Below are 20,806 nucleotides of genomic sequence, written 5' to 3' on the forward strand. Positions count from 1 at the left end.
TCGTTCTGATAAATAGCACAAGTATTCGTATAGTAAGACGAGTACACCAACTCTCAACTCTATAGATATTAGGTGTGTTTGATGGATGGATAATATTATTTAGCGGGGCCCAGTTTTACCAAGTCTTTCATTCTTATCCGTCTCTCATCCTTCCTTTTTCCACTCTCGGGTTTCCTATAGCCAATTTCACCCACAATTGTCGTTAGTACCCATCGTTTGCACTGCCCACTGCAATCCCTGATTAAAAATCAATGCCACTTGGTGGTGGAAAAATGAGAGAAGGCCCCAATTAGCAAATTTTTAATGAGAGATGAGATATTTTAGGTTTCTAGTCGCATTATATATAGAATAGAAGCCTCTAGACCATGAGCAATTAGAGAGAGAGAAAGAGTGAGCAAAAAATGGTTCTGCTTGAAAAGCTTTGGGATGACATTGTTGCTGGACCTCAGCCTGAACGTGGGCTTGGCAAGCTTAGGAAGGTCACCCCAAAACCCTTGAACATCAAAGGTGCTACATATATATGTGACATAAAGTTTGTCTCTTTTTTAATTTTAGTTTCCATATATCATATGGTTTTTTGGGTTTTGATTAAATTTTGTGTAGATGTAGAGGGAGAGACAAGCAGCAGCAGCAAGTTGGCGATGCCTATGAGCCCAGGAACACCAGTAACCCCAGGAACACCAGTAACGCCAGCTTCAGCTCGTGCTAAGGACAACGTTTGGAGGAGTGTTTTCCACCCAGGCAGCAACCTTGCCACCAGAACCATGGGCAACCAGGTCTTTGACAAGCCACAGCCCAACTCTCCCACTGTCTATGATTGGTACGTAACTTCTTAACCTCCACACAAATCAATCCAAGCCGTACGTTCATCATAGATCTATCTGTTGATCGTAGATCTATATACTTAATTAGATCTTATATATTGTCTGATATACGTGATCATATCACAGGCTTTACAGTGGGGAGACCAGGAGCAAGCATCGCTAAGGTGACAAGCAAGCAACCGATGAGAGCAGACACCAGCTAGTGGCTACCGGGGGTCGCATGTAAATAGTGTCGTTTTTTCATTTCTGCGTTTGTCACGTGCCTTGGTGGTGGTTCGGACTGGACTGGATTGTTTTGTGATTAGGTTGTGTCGTTTTAATTTTTGTAAGTAATGTAAGGCCTTGTTTGGCTTTCTGTGAGAGAGAGAGAGAGAAAGAGCTCACTGTCTTTAAGCATTATTAATTATGCATGTATAATGTGTGTGTAGTGTTGTTTAAGTCAGGCACGGTGGATGACTCCTTGTTTAGTAAAGATCTAACCGTGAGCTGCTTTCCAATTTTATCATCAAATAAATAAAAATATCCTTCTGTTAATTTACTAATGATCCATTTAAGTTTGTGGGTTTATCTTGTGATTATACCCTTTGTTTATTTACACTAGCACTTTCATAAACGACGAGATCAAAATCCAATTGGAATTTGGGAAGAGGGGTCCATGACCATGTCCCATGGTATGGTAGGACCTACATGTGAATGGATAAGAAAGAAGAAAAGTATGAAAGGGAGAGGCTGCGTGGCAGTTGGTGAGTGGGGTCACACTTGGAAAGATACAAAACATTATCTTCTTCATCATAAACAATGACATAATCAATAATGGTGATGTGTTGAGTGGGTCCTACTCCTCTTCCTTATGTATTGGCCATCTCACTCACTGAAACTGTTCACCATAGTTATTAGCTAAATAAATAAAAATCAAGTGGAATCAATTGGAATGGAGATTCACCCATTTGATCTTGATTTTTGTGTGCAAGCCAAGGAGAACCAAGGACCAATTAGCTATAATAATAAATAAAAACAAAATTAGGTGGAGTCTGTCTGTCTAATATTCAATTCAAGCCGGCCAGCTAAGGCGGCTTAAACTCACTGTAAAACGTCTGCCCAAGAGTCTTTTATCTCTCAAAATATCCATAATTCCATTCTGTGAATGTAACGTGACTGCCACGTGTAGAATGATCCCTACAAGCCAGGTTTGAAATGAGAGTTTTCATGTGTGCTTGTTTAATTACTGTACAGTTAGGTCAATGAGATGAGCTGAATATGGGTGCTGTGCTGTGCTGTTAAATATTTTGGAGGAAGGAGGGGTGAGAGAAGAGATGAGTGGCCTGCGACATAAATATATGCACCAAGTAAAGTAGGTCCCCGAACCGGAGCCGGCCGCACACGGATGCATGTCTTCAAGTAGGAAGGAGGGGTGGGGAGAAGAGAGGAAGGAGGTGATCAGGAAATTCAAAACCAATCAAACACGACGGCCACAAGATTAAAGAGATTATTTTCCAGACAGAAAGGCAAATTCATATTCTATAAATACATGTAACAGTTGTAACCAGCTCGTACACATGACATGATATTTTTCATCTGCTTCTAAATTGCTCGCTGTATGCAGCATATGCCAGAGAACGCAGCTCTAAATATGAAACCTACCTGACACTCTTTATTAAGAGTGGTCACTATATATTCTAGTGAAAAGAACAAAAGAACGAAAGAAGTTGAATTGAACCACTTGTTCCAATTTGTCATCATCATCAGCTTGAGTTCCATTTCTTCTGATATGCCAAAAGCTGCAGAACAACACATGCAACGAGATCAATCTGGGAATGTGTATATATCTAAGTATCAAAACTTAAATGTTTTTTTAACGCAGGGACCCTCGCAAGTTCCCCCTAGCTCTTTTCACTAGTTTAAACTCTAGAAAAGGTGCTCACCAGATGACCAGGAATGAGATTGTGTGTTCTAAGGTCTGCCAACGTTTCTTGTTCTCTTAATAGTTGCAGGTTATCTTTGGTTGAGTCTAAAACAACAGACTTGGAAATTAGGACATTTGTGGCAGTTGAATGACTGAATTTGGCGTGCAGCTCTTTCACCAAGTACAATTCAACTTCATCAGCTTGCAGTGCAGTTCGGAGAGCTACATACTGTACACAAATAAAACCAATTTCAGTATATGGTGACAGAAGCTTTGAAATATAATGAAGTTCTATCAAAAGAAAAATGCAGTGAGTGGAAGAATTACGTGACATAGTTGTCCAACTGACAGGGTAGGCCTGCAGCAAAGATATGGCCGCTGCAAACTGGGTATTCTTTGCTCATCAAAAGAAACGAGGAGGAGGTGGATGTCCAACTGAAAATATGAGAAATCGTTGATTCAACCATCTCAGTACAGAAGCAGAGTTCCAGATAAAATTCCAATTGCACATATTACATAGTGTGTGTATGAAATGATCTCATAAACCTCATGTGAAACCAGGACCGCAGTGTGTGTTGAAATATTAGTATGGGATAATGGGATTTCAGACAGTCAAATATCTCTGCCAATTTGAAATCTCAAAAGGGTACTTAGTCCCTATCACAGAGAAGTCATGAGAAGATCGTCAGTCTAAACTCTAACTTACCTCATCATCGTGGTTTTCTGAGTTCCGAAGATACTCCACCAACTTAGAGAGGCGGATGTTCCTGGCATTTTTGCCATTGCCACCACTTGTACTGCCATACCGTGTATGGCTCCGCATGCCACCTTTACCCCAGGCAAGCCTTTCTGAGCTGCCAACAAGCCCCGCAGATGCACCCATAATTTCTCTGTTCAATTCATAATCATTTTCATCACCACCATCTGCATTAGCAGATCCTGATCGACCTCCTCCCCATCTTTTGCATCTCTTTGGTCTTGGTTCTGTGCGCTCGTCACCAGAAGTTGAGTCTTTACCTCCATCATTACCATTTGCATCCTCGTTATCATCGGAACCTTGATGTTCAGCAACATTTCTATAGTTTCTTCTCCCCCTCAAATGAGCATTTCGATAGCTACCCTGTGATCTCCTCATAAATGCAGCTGCAGTTGCTTTAGCTGTTGTTCGTTTCCTTCCTAGTGCCTCAGATTGACGTCGAAATGTCTGGGCAATGGAAGCTTGGATCTGTGAAAATAAGTTTAAAGATCAAGGCCCTGGAGCAACAATTGGGAACAAAAAGAAATATCTGTACAGTTTTGCCACTAAATTCATAGTGACGTGTAACACCTGAATGATGAAAGGGCAAAGATTCTAGCGTAAGTGCTTATTAAAAGCCATATCACAAGTTATGTGGAAGTTGCATTCTTTCAGTAATAGCACACAGATGAGATCCACATACAAAAATATAATCAAGTCTTAACTAAATTTTTAAAGAATTACTGTTCCTGAATTTTACAAATCAGAGGACCCGTCAGTTTCACAAGAAAAAGTTGAACAATTTGCATTTGTTTTATTTGGGGTTGAGCTCCAAATAAAATTTAAAGATATTAACCCTAAAATACTTGCATGCCTAACACAAACTTGAAGATTGAAATATGTCACCTGCTTATTGCGAGCCTTCTCCTCTTCATGAAAAGCCAGTTCCTAAAGGAGATAATCAACAATCAGCGCAATCATTTAAAATGTAAGTGAGAAAATAAAATTTACAGTCTACGATTGTTGTAAATCAGCATCATACCTCTTCCTCATACTTGTCAATATCTGGATAGATGGCTGCAATTAAGGCATCGTAGTTTGGGTCATCTCTCAAAGAGCGACGACTAGCACAATGGGTGCGGCATGCAGGGCATTCATTGTTCCTGCAGTGAGAGCCAGTTACTAGTAGTCAGAACTCCAACTGGGCCGATTGCGTGTCTAAATATGAAATAGACATATCAGGTCACAAGTTCAAGCTTTCTAATATTTTGAGACATCTCTGAACAAAATCTATATAAGCAAATTTAACTTGAATGTTCCATTTGAATAAAAAAGAGGAGAAGGTAATCGTTTGAAGACATACCCCAGGCGCATGGACTTGTCGATGCATTCCCTGCAGAAGCGATGCAGGCATTCCATCACTGTTCTTGTTTTCCGAATGATCCCTATAGATACAAGGGAGTAAATGAATTTATTTTTTTCTTTTTCTTTTTTAGGGAGAGAGGAGAGGTGTGTTACAAGAGTTTATACTTATTGCATGAAAATGGAAAGGAAAATATGTGGGCATGGATTCCAGAAATGAGTTAAGACGCCTAAAAGGACTAGCCTGCATCCACAATTCACTACAAGTATACTATCAGAGGGTGAGGTCCCCATAAACTGTATGAGTGTAAAAGGGACCAATGAGTACTTGGATCTATATAGTATGATTCACTATCTCAATATTTAGCAAAATATTATGGTAAATTCTAATATGAAGGACTCTTGGATGTGAAAACTCTCAACCTTTGAACTTTAATTTAGGCATGCATAATAAACACCGTCTGAACATGGTGTCTACATGAAGCTGTCAATGGTTTTAAGGTAAGCAATTTTTTGTAACAAAAATACACAGAACAAGCAACTGCAGGCACCTGTGCAAGCACACAACAGTAACATAAACAAGGGAAAAAATAAGCGAATTGGCCCATCAATAAGGCAGTTCATGATCATTGCAGGTATCTGAAAAAAAAAGGACATAAAATTTCTTAAGGCTTTATATACAAGACCTGTTAATATAATTCTGTTTCTTCCAATGAATTTACCCTAATGTAGAAACTTATGTAATTGCGTTAATGGAGGAATGGCCCTGTAAAAGAGATAAATCAATTCGAAGTTTGATGATTTTGATGCTTTCTTGAGCTGAGATGACTGTATTTTCATTTAGTAAATAACAGGTTATGAGCTCTTATCATGAAAAGTTGACTCTGCATGTAAACAGAGTAATTCAGTTGAAGAATGCAATCCATAACTTAATCATACCAATTGCGAGCAGAACTAACAACTGCAATTTTGGGGGAAAATATATAATTACTAATTCGTGGTTACCACATAATTTTGCGAACCAATATATTGGCCTCGAAGCTAAAACTAAAAGTGGTGTTTGACAGATAGAACACATTATTTCTGACTTGTATGCAACAAAACGCTTAAAACAGTGGCATTTCAAGATATACTAAGCTCAACGCTGCAATACAACAAAACATTAGCATGCAAGTGACTATGATGTTCTAGAATTAAACTATCAATCTTCCTTGATAATAGATAATGAGATTTACTTTTTGCTGGTACCCGACAATACTATCTCTTCAAACAAATAAAACTAGAATACATAAAAATGCTTCCTTCCAATCTATATTCAGTTATTATCCATAATTTAGCATCCCAAAACATACCTAAACAGATAGGGCATTGGACCTCTTTCCGAATTTCTGCCAATTTCACTATGATATATCTGTGCATAATACCAACCAAAAAAAATAAAGAATTAGCATATAGCAGATGTAATATTTGATATGTAGGTTGCTCTATGTGCAACTTCTTTTTTTTTTTTTCTTTTTTTTTTTTTTTTGCACACACTGATATATAAAGAATGAAAAAAAAAATACAAATTCTTATCATTTTTTGGATGGGAAATACAGAACCCAGCACAAAAGAAGAGAAAACTATAAAGTATAATTCTATGCAGAAAGAGTATCTGTAAGAATTTCTTAAGTAGAGCCTACCTCACCTCCAACCAAGATCATATATCATAAAACTAATTATAAACGTCTTCAAAATACTGATTTCACCCTTAAGCCTAAACTTCTCATTACATGGAACTTTCCATATCAGTGTCCCATCCTGGGCATCCATATTGTAACTGAAAACATAAGCTGCTGCATGTTGTGGGTTTGCATTTTGCAATCATACAAATGCCCAATTCATCATGCATATTGACGTTATTGTCACTATTTAAAATATCCAAAAATGAAAATAAAAACGTTAGTCGCTTTCTTCTATAAATATGGCAGTAAACTAACAAAGCTTGGCGTTGAAAATATAGCAGATGGTGCAACAAGAATGTCACTGCCATAACCGAGACTGGTTCAATCCCAGAGATATCCTGTTTGCAAAACACTTCTTTGTGGAAAGCGTTTAGCAGAATAATGAGAGCCCAGTAGAGTTATAGAGTTCAGAAGCTGCGTAGGAGTTTGTGTGAAGCAGATTGGTCAGAAAATTCCAAATTTATCCCTTTCAACGAAGCACCATGATCCCTCAATCTAATAAACTATCGAGCAAGACTTGAGTGAGAATTTTCGGTCAAAATGACCCAACAATCACAAAAACAAGCGACGCAAGCCATATGAAAATTTGGCTCAGCATCTCTATGCAAGTTTTATTCAGCTTAGCACATGGGCAGAAGTTGCTGTAGCTAATGACCATCCACCAGATTGGGCAACATGCTTGAACCACCCATGCACGCATAGAAATTGAAGCCCGAAATCAGCAGAGCAAAAGCCACAGCTCAGAAGATCCAAAACCCAACTTCACCAACCTTCTTCCCCGCACTAGCAGAGCAACCAAAACCAGGAAAATAAAAGAGAAAACCCCCATCAACCAGAAGTCATTGCTTTCACAGTCGCATAGACGTTAATCAACATAGCTCATCCCAGTAGCCGCTCGATTAACAAAACACAAACAAAGAGTAGCACGAAGCAAACCATGCAGATCCCAAATCAAGTCCAGCATTCAAAATCAAACACTTGCACAATCAACAGAACCAATACCAATAAACAAAAAGAAAAATAGAAGAATGAGAAAGCTATGAAGAACCAGAAAAGCTCACTCGTCTTTCTCTTCGTTACTCGGGGAAAGGCTTCGATCGGACTCTGAGGGGCAAAAGGACCAAGAAGGAACACATGAAGAAACAAAACAGAATCAGAGAAGGGAAAAGAAAAAAAAAAATCCAAAACCATGTGCAGGAACGAACATGCGTGTATGGTTTTGTTTGCGGTGGGTTGAAAAATTTGGAGTTGAGTTTGGGTATTGGGCAAAATAAGACGTACCCTCTTCGTCTTGTGGATGGTCGTGGCTGTTTTCATGGTGGTTCTGCAGAGGATCATCTTCCATGGGCTCTGGGGTGCGCTTCTGTGCCGGCATTGCTCTGGTTTCTAGCGAAAATTTAGCGAGGAACGGAAGGCTTGTATGTAAGAGTATGCAATTGTTACTTGATTGCGGTGCTCTCTGAGGAACAGAGAGAGAGAAAACGATGAAGGTGGTGGTGGAGTGTGGCTGACCAGAGAGAGAGAGGCGGAGGGGTAGAGGCTCTGAGAGGCTCGTGGTCTTACCAAAATTTCTTCAATTTATATAAATAAATAAAGCAATAAAATTGCCAATAAATAAAATATGCCCAGCTGCTGCGTGCAGGAGACAATTCAAGCTGGGCTTTTGGTCAACACGTGTAAGATGCAGGGGTGTTATGGTAAATATACTGTCCTATTTTGCTTTGCCTTTTTGGTTTGCTTTTTCCTCTTTCTGGGTTTTACGTTGGGTTGCTGGCAGGCAATGCCTGGATTTCTTGACAAAAAATAAAATTAAAAACATGATAATAAAGATAAAAACACACTGTAAAAAAAAGCATATAGATTAATTGGGACGGCCTTGTATTTTTCTTTTTCCTTTTTACCTTTATATAGATGTTTTTGTTTAATTCGTTATTACCAAACTATCCCTAACGAATAATAAGTCTACCATCAATTGTATTAAATTTGGTTTGAAATACTTGCTAAAACATTTTACTTTTTAGTTTTCACTATCCAAGTTTCAACCTTGGATAGAAAATTATTACTTAAGCTTTGCCTATTGTGCCGGATGGACGCAATGAAAATATGACGAGAGAGAGACTTGTCCATTTGTAATTTACTAACTTAACGCAATGCGCCGTAAATATATTAAAATTTGTCCACCTAGTGTAAGCATTGTTTGTAAAAAGTTGTTCTTTTTATCTACAAAATGAACTGTCAAAATATCTAAATAAGTAAATTTCGAATTATATTCGCACATGTAAATGATTGGCTTAGCCACAATTAATAGTCTCTTAAACAATCATCAAAAGATACACATAGAGAGTATCTTGTGTATTGATTATAATGATTATAAATAATCGGGTTTAGGGTTCCATATTTCAAAATAAAAGGTAAAGTTGATCATCAAGGTATTTTAAAAGGATAAAGGGTGAGTATTTGCCTTTACTACCTTTTGATCATTTTTGTGTGAGGCAGGCAGGCAGGCAGGCAGTGTGTTTTCTATGTATCCATCTTGGGGTGTTTTCCTTGACTTGTCAAACAGTCAAAGAATCAAATATAGTAAGTATTGCATGCCCTTTTAAGCAACAAGCTTTACAAATTCTTAAGAAATGAATAATGCTACTCTCGATTTCATTCTAGTCTTTTGTTTTTGTTTCGTAGGTTTTATATTACATATATATACATATATACGACGTTGTCTTACTAAAACATGTGTTGTCAATATGGAATCGATGTGTTATCGACACATAATTGATAATGCTAATGTAAACCTAAATATTATGCATGAAGATTTATATATTAACAGAAAGTATTTTGGAGTGCTAAGTAGTTTTTACAAGAAATGCTAATGTAAGATAGATTGAGATTTGTTGTCTCCAATTTGTGTCTCCCCTCATGCCCTTATCTAATATTTGTGACATATGTTCTCTCACTTATAACATAACCTAAACCGTATTAACTCCATTAGAAAACATAATAAATATATTTGTAAAAACAAAAGGGTTTTTTAATTGCCATATAATCCATGATCTTATACTCGATTTGCATTTTGGTCCTCGAATTTGCAAAATATGATTGTTGTAGTCCCTGGAATGTTGGTCATGCGTTACTTTTTATGTTAAATTTAAGGGTAAAACAATTTTTTGATGTTCTTTTTAATGGGAAAAATCATAATTTTACTCTTATCCTCTTGCTTTTAGTTTCTTTTCCATTTGATATAATTAAGATTGAGGAGATTAGATGGGTGGGTGGGAAGGAGCAAGGAGGGAGAGAGAAGCCATGAGAGGTGGCTCGTGGAATATGAGAGTAGGTTGTATTGAAATAAATTTTTAAATTTTTTATGAAAAGAGTATAGTTGGATTTTAAGGTTTTGAAGAAAAAAAAAATTAGTGGCGTGAACTTGGATGTTTGATGAGTGTAAATAAAAAATATTCAAAGAAGGTGACCGAGTTTTGTTTTTTTGTTCTTTATTCATGTGGTGGTGGAAATTGTGAATTTGAGTACAAAATGTTGGTGGGAGTGGTGGCGGGTGTGGGTGATGGGGGTTGGATTTGCAGTGACAATGGTATCCTTAAATTTAAAGAAAATCTTTGAAATACCCCTTGAACTTGCACCCCAATCGAACTTAACCCTCTAAACTAAAAAATCTGCCAATTTACCCTTCGATAAATTTATATTGCCAATTTAGCACATGGTGTTAGATTTTGTGAGATTTCATCCAATCTCTTGTTAAACCCGACCACGTGTGAGATATTTTGAGGGTTATTTAATCCTTTTAAGCCATTTCCCTCCCAAAACTCATCCACCCTATTTCACACTTTCAGAGAACCCAAGAAGAAGAAGAAGGTCATCTCCTTAGTTGAAGAGTGGCAATAAGGAGATGAAGAAAAAGCTTCGGGAGATGGAGTTGGAGATCGAACAGAATGAGGCTCCAACAAGACTTGATTTCGCGGATGGTCGAAAGGGAGGAGGTGAATAATGATGTTGCAAAGCTGAAGTGTGTTTTGGGAAATGAGCGAAAATTGATAGTTGGAGAAAGACCTTAAGAGCTTGAAGAAGGCCAAAGATGAGAGTGAGAAGTGGGTTAGGGAATTGGAGAGGAAGATTGGGGTTTTGGAAGTGAAGGAAATTGAGGAGAAGAGCAAGAGAATTATGTTGAGGTGGAGATGAGGAAGAGGAAGGAGGAATGATGAATATTAGGACAAAAATACCCTCCAAATAGGCCACACATGCGTCTCATGTGGTTGGGTTTGACGGAATATTGGATGAAATCCCATAACATCTAATGGCATGTGTGAAATTGGCGATAAAAATTATTTGAGGGGGTAAATTGACTAATTTTTTAGTTCATGGGGTTAAATTTTACAATGGTCATAGTTCAGGGGGTAAAATGGCTAAAAATCCCTTAATTTTAAGAGAAAATTTAACAAATATGACAAAAGGACAAACACTGCTAACGAAAGTGGAGTTGAGGGATTAAAACAACCATTTTGCGAATTCGAGGAACAAAATGTAAATCGGGTCTAATTTTAGGGACTATAGCAACTAAAAAGCCAAATTAAAATAATAATAACATGAGTGCACGACATAACCCTATCGAAAAGAAGTAAATTTCATTAATCGGAAGCATTGGTTATAATAAGGTCATCAATAATACAATTCATTAGCCACACTAGGCTTTCTTATAACTAATAATAAGGACCTTTTTCGTGTAAAGCAAAATAACCCCCAAAAAATAAAAAATAAAATAGAGTCTCCACAAACTAAATAACTTAGGGCCAGTTTGGCATTGCTGTGTTGTGAAAATAATCACTGTTACATTTTCTGTGAGAGAACGCAGTTTGGCGTTTGGTAAATTTTTTGTTAAAAGTGTTGTTGGTACGGATTCCCGTATAATCAAAAAATGATTGCTGCATAATCATTAAACCCAGCGCCTCTTTGAAACTGATTCCTGTATAATCAGAAAATGAAAGCACATTATTAGCTGCTTTCCCAAATAGCTTTCTCTCATAGCAATTTTTAACAATAAGTGATTTTCTCATAGTTTACCAAACGGGTTGGGCTTTCCAAATTTTTAAAAAAATTACTTATCACCCCAAATAAGCAATACCAAACGGGCACTTAATAAGTTACGAAACTGAAATATAATATTATTGATAGGGCGGGTAAAAAATTATTCGAGCGGTGAAATAGGGGAGAGTCACTTTTTCGTTTTCGTTTTTCTCTATTTTGTTGTTGTTGGTTTTCATAAAAGGTGTATATATATGTATATGAACCCCACTCTGTAATCAGAATCGGGCACTCGGAACAAGAACACCATCTTCTCTTCCTTATTATGGGTTTACCAGAAATCGTCGATTTCGCTCGTAATTTAGCCGTCATGGTCCGAGTCAAAGGCCCTGTAAGTTTCTCTTTTAGTCTTTATCCCTCTTCTAATTTTTCTCTTAGCTTCTGCTATCTGATTATGCAAACCTTCTCCACATAGGACCCAAAGGGCCTCAAAATGCGAAACCACGCTTTCCATCACTACCAGTAAGCCAAGTTTCTATTCATAATTAACCTATATATATTTATATAATTTCCCAATTTCATTTTGTTTTCTTTTCTGAATTGTTTGTATTGATTTGTATTTATTTGGGTATGTGTAGCTCTGGGACGACGACTATATCAGCGTCTGGAATGCTATTGCCGAACACCCTTTACGACTCTGATGTTGCTCAGCAACTCTTTGGCGGCGACAGTGAACGGTCTCCTGCTCTGGTTGTGACTGTTGCTTCCATTGTTGAGCCTTTTCTCTCTTTGCAACACAGAGAGGGCCTTATCCAGGTTGAAATTAGTATGCGATGATTTACCTTTTTTGCTAAATTTTGTACTGGGGTTGATATGTAATGCATTTGATTTGCTTTTTTTATTTATTTATTATTTTGGTACCTTGCAGGGCAGGCCTCAGTTGATTCCTGGGGTTCAGATCGATATAATGGTAGAGGTATAGCAATATAGCACAAACCCAAATTTTTTATGTTTTTTAATTATTTCATACATGTTGACAAATTTTAACTGAAGATTTTTGTATAGGTTAGTTTATTGGGTTAGATATAAGCTTCTGACTATTTGAGGTGTTTTCTTTGACAGGATGAAATGAGGTTCCACAAAGATTCTGAAGATTTGGATAAAGGGCCTCCATGCTGGTTTGCAGCACAGCTTTTAACGCTAGTAGGATTTTGCGTATCCAGTTGTTTAATTGACTAACACTATACATTATAAACCATTTGAGTGTAGAATTGATGTAGAAGGAGCTTGCAACAAGAGCAGCTCTCTGTCGGAGGATTTCAACCATTTATTTCCTTTGCGCCTAGTTGACAACCGTTCATGTGATCATTAACACTTTTGGTTGATTTGTGTGAAAAAAAATGAAAGTATTTTATTTTATCTAATTTTGTAAGCATATTCATGACCGTCATGCAGTCACCTATCAAAGGGAAATGAAGTATTAACTGGCAGTGGAAAAATAAAATTGACCTGAATTATGTTCTTTAAAATGTGTCAATAGCTTGTTTATTATATGAAATAAGACGAGACTGCAATCTCAAAGTCAATTTTAATGGCTGGTCACTGATTTAATAAATAAAGTGAATGATATATCTTTCATTTCTCATATTTGTTTGCATTTACTGTATGCTTGATACACATTCTAAACCATACATGGCTTCTGATATTGATCAAACTAATGTACCTTTTAGATTGACGTTCCTGCTTCTGCTGTTGCTCTCCAATCAGTTATTGAAGCTTCTTTAAGCTCCCCAGATCACGGATGGGAGGTCGGTTGGTCTTTAGCCTCACATGGTAATGCTCCTCAGACCCAGGTATGAGGTGTTTCTGTTTTGGGAATTAATGCAAAAGTTATCATCCTGTGCAGATCTCTTGTAGAGATAATTGTGTCATGTGACGTGGAAAGCAACTAATTGAGAAATCCATAACAACCCTCACTGATGAATTGAGCAGTTCTTCCTTATCTGGTTGGTTGGGAGAATGCTGCAGAAGCTAACATGATAAAGAGATCCGTTTTAATGTTTTTCATGTAATGTGAAAGAGATTTTTTGTTAATCTGGACTGTGACAGTACAATGTCTGTCATGGATAACCAGGTGGACTCGGCAGTCGGACAATTGGGGAATTCAAGTCTTACAGGCAAGTCAACTACAAGAATTGCCATTCTTGGAGTATCCTTAATTTCCAAGGTGAATTTATGCTCTTAAATTCAGTTTAGCATACAGTTTTGGCTAAGATTCATAACTCAAAGATACTGAATATGAGCCCATTTGTGAGAGTGATAATTAATTGTTTCTGTTCAGGACGTGCCAAACATAACCATATCATCCTCCACTAAAAAGGGGGACTTTCTTGTGGCTGTGGGTTCTCCTTTTGGTGTCCTCTCACCTGTGCACTTCTTTAACAGGTAGTTTATCTTCTCTGTATAAAAATATGTTATGTCTCTGGTCCTGTTTGATATTATCTATGCTCTATCTCTCACTCTCGCTCTGGTTTTATCTAAAGTCTAATTGTTTCATCCTATTGATGCCTGATTTAATTCTTTGGCTTCCTACCTCAGTATATCATTGGGATCCATTGCCAACTGCTATCCTCCTAATTCATCTTATAGTTCATTGCTGATGGCAGACATACGGTGTCTTCCCGGTACGAGCATAACCTGCAATAGCATCTATTGTTCTTTTCATGCCATTGGTCTCTGAGTCCGTATTAATTCTAAATCTACCAGGAGGGGAAGGTGGTCCGGTTTTGAATGAGCATGCACAACTTATTGGTATTTTGATTAGACCATTGAGGCAGAAGACTAGTGGGGCTGAGATTCAGGTAACTTGAGAGCATTTGCTTGTGTGACAGTCTGAAATTTCTTTTTGTTAACATGTCATCCAAAATTCTAGTCTTGGGTAACAGCTGGTGATTTCATGGGAAGCCATTGCAACTGCTTGCAGTGACTTGCTGCAGAAGGAGCCCCGTTATGCAGAAAAAGGGATTTATTATGACAAGAGAAACTTAAATGCTGTAGGGAAGACATTTTTAGCCGACAACCACAACTCAAATGGACCCATAACGCATATTCAGGAGCATCTTTATTCTAATCGCTCATCCCCATCACACATTGAGAAGGCAATTGGTTCTGTTTGTCTTATAACCATGGATGATGGAGTATGGGCATCTGGTGTCTTTCTTAACAAGCAAGGTCTCATACTCACAAATGCTCACTTGTTGGAACCATGGAGATTTGGTAAAAGAACTGCAAGTGATGGAAAGCATGGATCCAATTCTGAGGCACTGTCTGATGGACCTGTATCTCCAGGGCATAGTGAACTATATGGCAAACAAAAGAGTGAAGGTTTTCTGCCAAGGATTCGCAATAATGCAGATCTCTTTGTGGGTGATGAATATGGAGGACATAAATTGAGTTCATCTTACCGAGGTCATAGAAACATACGTGTCCGCCTGGATCATACAGACCCTTGGACTTGGTGTGATGCTAAAGTAGTGTATATTTGTAAAGGACCTTTGGATGTTTCCCTGTTGCAGCTCAAGCACTTTGCAGATCATCTTTCCCCCATTGCCAAGGATTTTTCATCGCCATCTGTAGGATCAAAGGCATATGTTGTTGGACATGGACTATTTGGACCAAGATGCGGTATAGCCTTGCTTATAGCTTCTTTTCATCCTCTTGTTTTTGATTGTTTGAATTTGGATTCCCCCTGGAAATGTATCATTTGCTTTTGTCTACTTGCCACCTTGATAGAAGATCTCACAAGTCACACCTATATTTCTTGTTGATGGTGCTTGTCATTGTTAGTCCAGTTGGTGTAGTTATTTAATCAAATAATTTACCAAGTCATTTAACATATCCATAAGGGATGGATTGATTAGTACTTGTCTCTTACTATAGTTTTAAACTCTTTTGGCGGACAATTATTAGGAGTTTCTGCCCAGTGCAAGTTTCTGTTTCAGACTTGAATTTTGCCATTATCAAGTGTTAAAGAGTTCTAATATGGTACTGTTAGAAATCTTTCCTTGGATTTTGTACAATCTTAATAAAGATGTACTGTACAGAAGTAAGTGACAGATACGTGGTCCGATTTATTGGATGTAATTTTTTTTTTTTACACTTTACTATTCTTAGCATCTATGTGCATTGCAATTTGATTAGATATCTGCCCAGTTATGCAGATCCTTGAACTTTTCTTCTTCGCCTGTGCTGCATTACTTGGCACTAGTACTGATGCAATAGTTCTAAAGAATGGATGTTGAATCTTAGTGCCACGACATGACTAAGAAGGACTAATTGTACACATGCGCTTATCTTTGTTATGGAATGCGTTTCCAATAATTGGCTTCTTGTTTGTTTGCTTGATTAGAAAGTCCACTTATGTTTCATGCCCTGATTGAGATTAATTCCATTAGGCTTCTCCCCATCAATTTGTTCTGGTGTGGTCGCAAAAGTTGTGAAAGCAAAGTTTCCACTCTCATATCAACCCAACCAACCAGGAAATACTCAAGGACATTTTCCTGTGATGCTTGAAACAACAGCTGCTGTCCATCCTGGTGGTAGTGGTGGCGCTGTCATTAATTCAGATGGTCATATGATTGGACTTGTTACAAGGTATGAAGAAACTAAATTGTTGTGGGTTGATTGTATTCTTGCATTACATATGGCCATGTTCTATAAGAATCATATCCAAGAAGCTGCCAAATTGGCAAACTAAATCGACATTACAGATTTTGCACTAGCACTGGTATAAAATCTCATGTTGCCTTGATATGAAGAATCTAAATTTTGTGATTTCTACCATGATGTTGGCTGTGGTTCTATTGAAATCAAATAAAGCACTAAAATAAGGATAATTTGGTGGAAATCATGTCATTCTCTGTTACATTGTTGTTAAGGCTGCTTTCTGTGTCATCAGCATCATCACTTCAAATCTTAGATGTGTTCATTTTATTTATATGTCCCTCACTCTTTGCTGATAGAACTTCCATGTTTAATGAGATATATTTTTGAAACAGCAATGCAAGGCATGGTGGAGGAACCGTTATACCACATCTGAACTTCAGCATTCCATGTGCGGCCCTCCTCCCCATCTTCAAGTTCGCAAAAGGTTATTTATTCATACATTCTGTTAACTTTTTATTTCACATGTTTTGATGGGTCAACGTCATTGTAGGTGCTTGAACTTTTTTTGTTTTTGGTGGTGAGATCTGACTGGTTTTTCTTCCGACAGACATGCAGGATATTTCACTTCTCCAAGTTCTTGACCAACCAAACAAATATATTTCTTCCGTATGGGCATTGATGCCACCTCTGTCTCCCAAGCCCCCTCCTTTGCCTCATATGCCACAGCCACTACGACAAGAGAACAACAAAGAAGGGAAAGGTTCCCGTTTTGCAAAATTTATAGCTGAAAGACAAGATGCGTTTACAAAGCCAACTCAACTTGGCAAGGCAGGAAGACTTTCTAACGATGCTGTTCCTAGCAAGTTGTGACTTATGAGCATCCAGCAATTTACTTGTACCAAACTGAAAGGCATCAGCTAAAGAAAAACCGGGATCGGGTTTCATAGTGTTACTCTGCTGCTTCACTGACTTCACAGACTGGGCCAAAATTCCATGGGCATAAGACGTTTGCAACTTCATAGGAAAGCCGTGTGCAATGCCCAATAATGTTCCTTCGTTCCGGACAACATTGTCTTCTACTGTTGTATATTGCATATGTGACATTAATTTGTTGCAGGTTTCCAAAGAAATGAAAACCTTTCGATTTTTAGAACAAAAAACGAAAAAGACCTGATTGTTTTTACTTTTTGCCAGTTACTCATACAATCTGAATATAACATTGATATATACTAGTCTATCCGCATGTGCGGGAGTGCAGCTTAAAGTTTTCTTATTTTGTTCGTTATAAAAAATAATTTTTTTTTAAAAACCCAGAGCAATTCCTGGACTGTACAAGGCAATATTTAGAGAGTGGGCCTCAGTGACTCACATCGCACTTACCAAGCTAAAAGACATAAGGAGGATGGTAAATAAGATTTGAGACCCTTCCTAAATACAAATGCAGGCCGCAAGAACCCAATAAGAATTTGTATGGGGCGGTCCTGACCTGAAGACTCACTTTTCGCCTCCTCTCTGCTCTGGAACAGTCTTAGCTGTTTCACTAAAATCTCAGAGAGAGTGAGGGAGACGAAGTACGTATAAGGACACCATGATAAAAGCCCAGAAATAACAAAACGAGAGAGGGAAAAGAGAGAGAGGGAGAGGCAGATGGCGGAGAGTTCCGGTTACAAGGATTACGTGGCAGGCTTGCTCGCCGGCGTTGCCACTGTTGCCATTGGCCATCCCTTTGACACCGTCAAGGTAAATTCATATTAATTTCAATTTGTTGAACTTTCAATGGTTTAAAGATTGTGAAGTGTATTTTCATGGGTATGTTTTAAAAACCTCTTTTTTTAAGTGTAATTGATAGGACTTGGAAGTAGAATGTATGAACTCACGCCAAAGTTTGGTTTTTGGCATCTGGGTGGTTTAAATTTTGGCTGAACAACATTGGATCAGTTTGATTTTACAAAGTTCGTAATATGTGACAGAAAGCAAGCTTAATTTTCCTTAGTTAGATATGCATTAGCTTAACGTTTTGTAACTTGTCCCACTACCAGGCTGTAATCTTTCAATCACTTCTGTGTCGTTGTCACATTATAGTTGATGATTTCAGGATGCTGTTTGCCTTTGAGATATTTCTATGAACTGAGAATGGGTGGACCATTTTTCTTGTGTGGAAAATTTTGCTTTTCTCCAAATGTGAATTTCTTATGTATGTAATACTTGTTTAATTAGGTGAAGATGCAAAAACACAACACTGTAGCACATGGGATTACGTACAGGAATAGTTTTCATTGTACTGCGAGGATACTAAAGACTGAAGGGGTATGATCCTGCACTTTCTCTTTCTAGATATCTCTTGCATTACAATCTAGCACCTTTTTCTTTTGAAAAAGGAACGATGTTATAGAAATTGAATTTTCTCATCATCTTTTCCAGGAAAGCTGACTGATATTGGGTCCTTGACAGATTAAAGGACTTTACAGAGGTGCAACATCATCTTTTGTGGGGATGGCTTTCGAGAGTTCACTTCTTTTTGGCATGTATTCGCAAATGAAACAGTCACTGCAGGTTTGAATGAAAATGAAATGTAAACTTTGCTGCTTTTATTTGGCAATAATCTATATAATCGCTTCTGGTAGATGCATGATTTCTGTAGAGAAATTGTGTATCTGTTATATGGTTGTAATGTAACATTCTTCTTAACCATAATGACACTTCTAGGGAAGCGCACAAGGTGCAGGGCCACAGCTCCAAGTCATAATTCCATCTGCAGCTTATAGTGGAGCAATCATCAGTTTTATATTATGCCCGTCGGAGCTGGTGAAGGTAAGAGGAGCTCAATGGGTTTTAGATTGTGCAGTTTTCTCTCATGGTATGCTTATTACACTGAGCTTTTCCAGTGTAGGATGCAAGTTCAAGGCACAGACTCTTTGGTCCCAATGTCCAGAAGATATGACAGTTCTCTTGATTGTGCCCTTAAAACTGTAAAACATGATGGGGTGAGAAAATACTGTTTTTTCATGACTGAAAAAAGGAAGAAAATACCGTGCCTTCTGGCAAACATATAATTTTGTGATGATCTTTTTAGCTGATGGAAAGATTTTCAGGTTAGAGGAATTTTTCGAGGAGGTTTTACAACATTGTTAAGAGAATCTATTGGAAATGCAGTCTTCTTTAGCATTTATGAGCATGTCCGCTATCACATGCATTTACATCTGAAATCTGCTTCACCTGACCACAGAAACTTGATTGACGTGGGAGTTGGGATTGCTAGTGGTGGCCTTGGTGGTATAGCGGTATGCATCTCCACTATTTGGCCTTCTCTAATATGCATGTTCACATTACTATTACACTAGACACTAGACTTCTAAATTGTGAGTTTCTTCATAACGTTCTTCCAGTTTTGGTCTGCTGTTCTACCCTTGGATGTGGCAAAAACCATAATTCAGACTGCTCCAGATAATAGTTCTTCAAGAAACCCATTTCAAGTCTTGAGCTCGGTAAGAACACCTTTCCTCTCTGTCTTCCGCCCTCCCCAAATGCAGCATTTAAAAGAGACTGAATGGGCCCTTTTTATTCAATCTCTCTCTCTCTCTCTCTCTCTCTCTCTCTCTGTAGATTTACAGAAGGGCTGGATTGAAAGGATGCTATGTTGGCTTGGGTCCTACTATCGTTCGGGCTTTTCCTGCTAATGCAACGGCAATCGTCGCCTGGGAGGTAGCTGTAAAGCTATTAGGCATCAAACGTGACTAAGGATACCAAATGCTTCTAACCTATTTGTCAACTCCTCTTAAATCCAGCCAAATAAAATTGTTCACTTGGACGAACTCTAGGGATGTTACTATATTTTTCCACAAGAAAATATTAGAGATTGGAGAGTGTTTTGTTAGAGCCTTTTTTTGTATTGCTCTTATGTTCAGTTTAGTTGCGCTTGGTCATAACATAAGCACCATATGAAGAGTGCCCAATTTTACTGATGGTGGAAAATTACTGCCGGATTTCAAATTATTTGTAATTTCTTTCAACTAACAATAAATGAAATAGAAGAGGGTCTGAACTTGGCTCGCTAGGTATGCTTCTCTGTTTTGTTTTCTGTTTTTTGTATTAATTTTTCATTTAAATGAAAGAAGAAAGACAAGGGTCTGAACTTGGCTCACTCGATATGGTAAATTTGATCAGCTTTAAAAAATTTCTCCATACAGTGAAGTAAAATGTTTGTTCCAAGTCCATATCTACTTAGGCTCCGACCAAACATTGTATTAAGGGTAAGGAACCACTAAAATGACAAGAACATTCTATTTCACTCTTAACATTCAGGAAAACAGGTGGTGTTACTAAATTCACATGTTATAAAATGGATGGATGAACATGAGCGGTGGTTTATCAGTTAAAGTCATTTCACTTTACGAACTTATATCCAAACCCAGCGCAATCCACACCTTTTTGTTGTTGTTGGAGTGATGCATTGATTCATGATAAACATATTAGAGTACGTAGTGAGGGAGAGAGAGAGAGAGAGAGAGCATTTCATGAAAAGTAAACTAATGCAAGAACAAGAATGATCAGCAACTGTCCT

At 37.9% G+C, this 20,806-nt stretch overlaps 4 protein-coding genes across 9 annotated transcripts; 3 read left to right on the forward strand and 1 right to left on the reverse strand.

Annotated features, from left to right (window-relative positions):
• The first annotated feature begins 260 nt into the window (after positions 1 to 260).
• On the forward strand, positions 261 to 1,358 carry LOC148295307 (auxin-repressed 12.5 kDa protein-like). Of its 2 annotated transcripts, none has more exons than XM_088252182.1 (3): positions 261 to 507; positions 610 to 820; positions 951 to 1,358. In XM_088252182.1, exons 1-3 carry the CDS (start codon positions 402 to 404, stop codon positions 985 to 987), a joined length of 354 nt encoding a protein of 117 aa, XP_088108308.1. In that variant the 5' UTR covers positions 261 to 401; the 3' UTR covers positions 988 to 1,358. The 2 variants fall into 2 exon arrangements, with proteins under 2 accessions (XP_088108308.1, XP_088108307.1); XM_088252181.1 differs by having other exon boundaries at positions 342 to 507; positions 604 to 820.
• A 939-nt stretch (positions 1,359 to 2,297) lies between these two features.
• On the reverse strand, positions 2,298 to 8,134 carry LOC110766796 (putative E3 ubiquitin-protein ligase RING1a). The gene is made up of 10 exons (XM_021970176.2): positions 7,831 to 8,134; positions 7,611 to 7,653; positions 6,178 to 6,236; positions 4,827 to 4,908; positions 4,506 to 4,626; positions 4,370 to 4,411; positions 3,434 to 3,952; positions 3,055 to 3,162; positions 2,747 to 2,956; positions 2,298 to 2,602 (listed from the first exon to the last, which is right to left on the reverse strand). The coding sequence occupies exons 1-10, from the start codon at positions 7,922 to 7,924 to the stop codon at positions 2,567 to 2,569; spliced, it is 1,314 nt and encodes a 437-aa protein (XP_021825868.1). The 5' UTR covers positions 7,925 to 8,134; the 3' UTR covers positions 2,298 to 2,566.
• A 3,680-nt stretch (positions 8,135 to 11,814) lies between these two features.
• Positions 11,815 to 17,472, forward strand: DEG15 (protease-like protein). Of its 5 annotated transcripts, XM_021970140.2 has the most exons (14): positions 11,815 to 11,971; positions 12,056 to 12,102; positions 12,219 to 12,396; positions 12,509 to 12,556; positions 12,703 to 12,783; positions 13,311 to 13,433; positions 13,715 to 13,807; positions 13,922 to 14,025; positions 14,179 to 14,264; positions 14,347 to 14,441; positions 14,526 to 15,264; positions 16,035 to 16,233; positions 16,638 to 16,729; positions 16,853 to 17,472. In XM_021970140.2, exons 1-14 carry the CDS (start codon positions 11,906 to 11,908, stop codon positions 17,113 to 17,115), a joined length of 2,214 nt encoding a protein of 737 aa, XP_021825832.1. In that variant the 5' UTR covers positions 11,815 to 11,905; the 3' UTR covers positions 17,116 to 17,472. The 5 variants fall into 5 exon arrangements, with proteins under 5 accessions (XP_021825832.1, XP_021825833.1, XP_088107596.1 ...); XM_021970141.2 differs by lacking the exons at positions 11,815 to 11,971; positions 12,056 to 12,102 and having other exon boundaries at positions 12,301 to 12,396; positions 12,514 to 12,556; XM_088251470.1 differs by lacking the exons at positions 11,815 to 11,971; positions 12,056 to 12,102 and having other exon boundaries at positions 12,351 to 12,396; positions 13,348 to 13,433.
• A 187-nt stretch (positions 17,473 to 17,659) lies between these two features.
• MBAC1 (Mitochondrial substrate carrier family protein) lies at positions 17,660 to 20,220 on the forward strand. The gene is made up of 8 exons (XM_021970151.2): positions 17,660 to 17,985; positions 18,463 to 18,552; positions 18,697 to 18,798; positions 18,952 to 19,056; positions 19,131 to 19,229; positions 19,338 to 19,526; positions 19,632 to 19,730; positions 19,849 to 20,220. Exons 1-8 carry the CDS (start codon positions 17,893 to 17,895, stop codon positions 19,981 to 19,983), a joined length of 912 nt encoding a protein of 303 aa, XP_021825843.1. The 5' UTR covers positions 17,660 to 17,892; the 3' UTR covers positions 19,984 to 20,220.
• Positions 20,221 to 20,806: the final 586 nt, after the last annotated feature.

The sequence above is a fragment of the Prunus avium genome, chromosome 4 (assembly GCF_965620075.1).
Source record: "Prunus avium chromosome 4, drPruAviu1.hap1.1, whole genome shotgun sequence".
NCBI classification, from domain to species: domain Eukaryota; kingdom Viridiplantae; phylum Streptophyta; class Magnoliopsida; order Rosales; family Rosaceae; genus Prunus; species Prunus avium.

Bases quoted from the DNA above. Each gene is read 5' to 3' on its own strand.
- LOC148295307 (XM_088252181.1), top strand. From the start codon at position 402: ATGGTTCTGCTTGAAAAGCTTTGGGATGACATTGTTGCTGGACCTCAG. The intron at 508-603 runs GTGCTACATATA...AATTTTGTGTAG, and splicing joins AAAACCCTTGAACATCAAAG to ATGTAGAGGGAGAGACAAGC. The intron at 821-950 runs GTACGTAACTTC...ATCATATCACAG, and splicing joins TCTCCCACTGTCTATGATTG to GCTTTACAGTGGGGAGACCA.
- LOC110766796 (XM_021970176.2), bottom strand. From the start codon at position 7,924: ATGCCGGCACAGAAGCGCACCCCAGAGCCCATGGAAGATGATCCTCTG. The intron at 4,909-6,177 runs GTATGTTTTGGG...TTGTATCTATAG, and splicing joins CCAATGCCCTATCTGTTTAG to GGATCATTCGGAAAACAAGA. The intron at 4,627-4,826 runs GTATGTCTTCAA...CTCTCACTGCAG, and splicing joins GACAAGTCCATGCGCCTGGG to GAACAATGAATGCCCTGCAT.
- DEG15 (XM_021970140.2), top strand. From the start codon at position 11,906: ATGGGTTTACCAGAAATCGTCGATTTCGCTCGTAATTTAGCCGTCATG. The intron at 13,808-13,921 runs GTGAATTTATGC...GTTTCTGTTCAG, and splicing joins GAGTATCCTTAATTTCCAAG to GACGTGCCAAACATAACCAT. The intron at 14,265-14,346 runs GTACGAGCATAA...TAAATCTACCAG, and splicing joins AGACATACGGTGTCTTCCCG to GAGGGGAAGGTGGTCCGGTT.
- MBAC1 (XM_021970151.2), top strand. From the start codon at position 17,893: ATGGCGGAGAGTTCCGGTTACAAGGATTACGTGGCAGGCTTGCTCGCC. The intron at 18,553-18,696 runs GTATGATCCTGC...GGTCCTTGACAG, and splicing joins GGATACTAAAGACTGAAGGG to ATTAAAGGACTTTACAGAGG. The intron at 19,057-19,130 runs GTAAGAGGAGCT...GAGCTTTTCCAG, and splicing joins GCCCGTCGGAGCTGGTGAAG to TGTAGGATGCAAGTTCAAGG.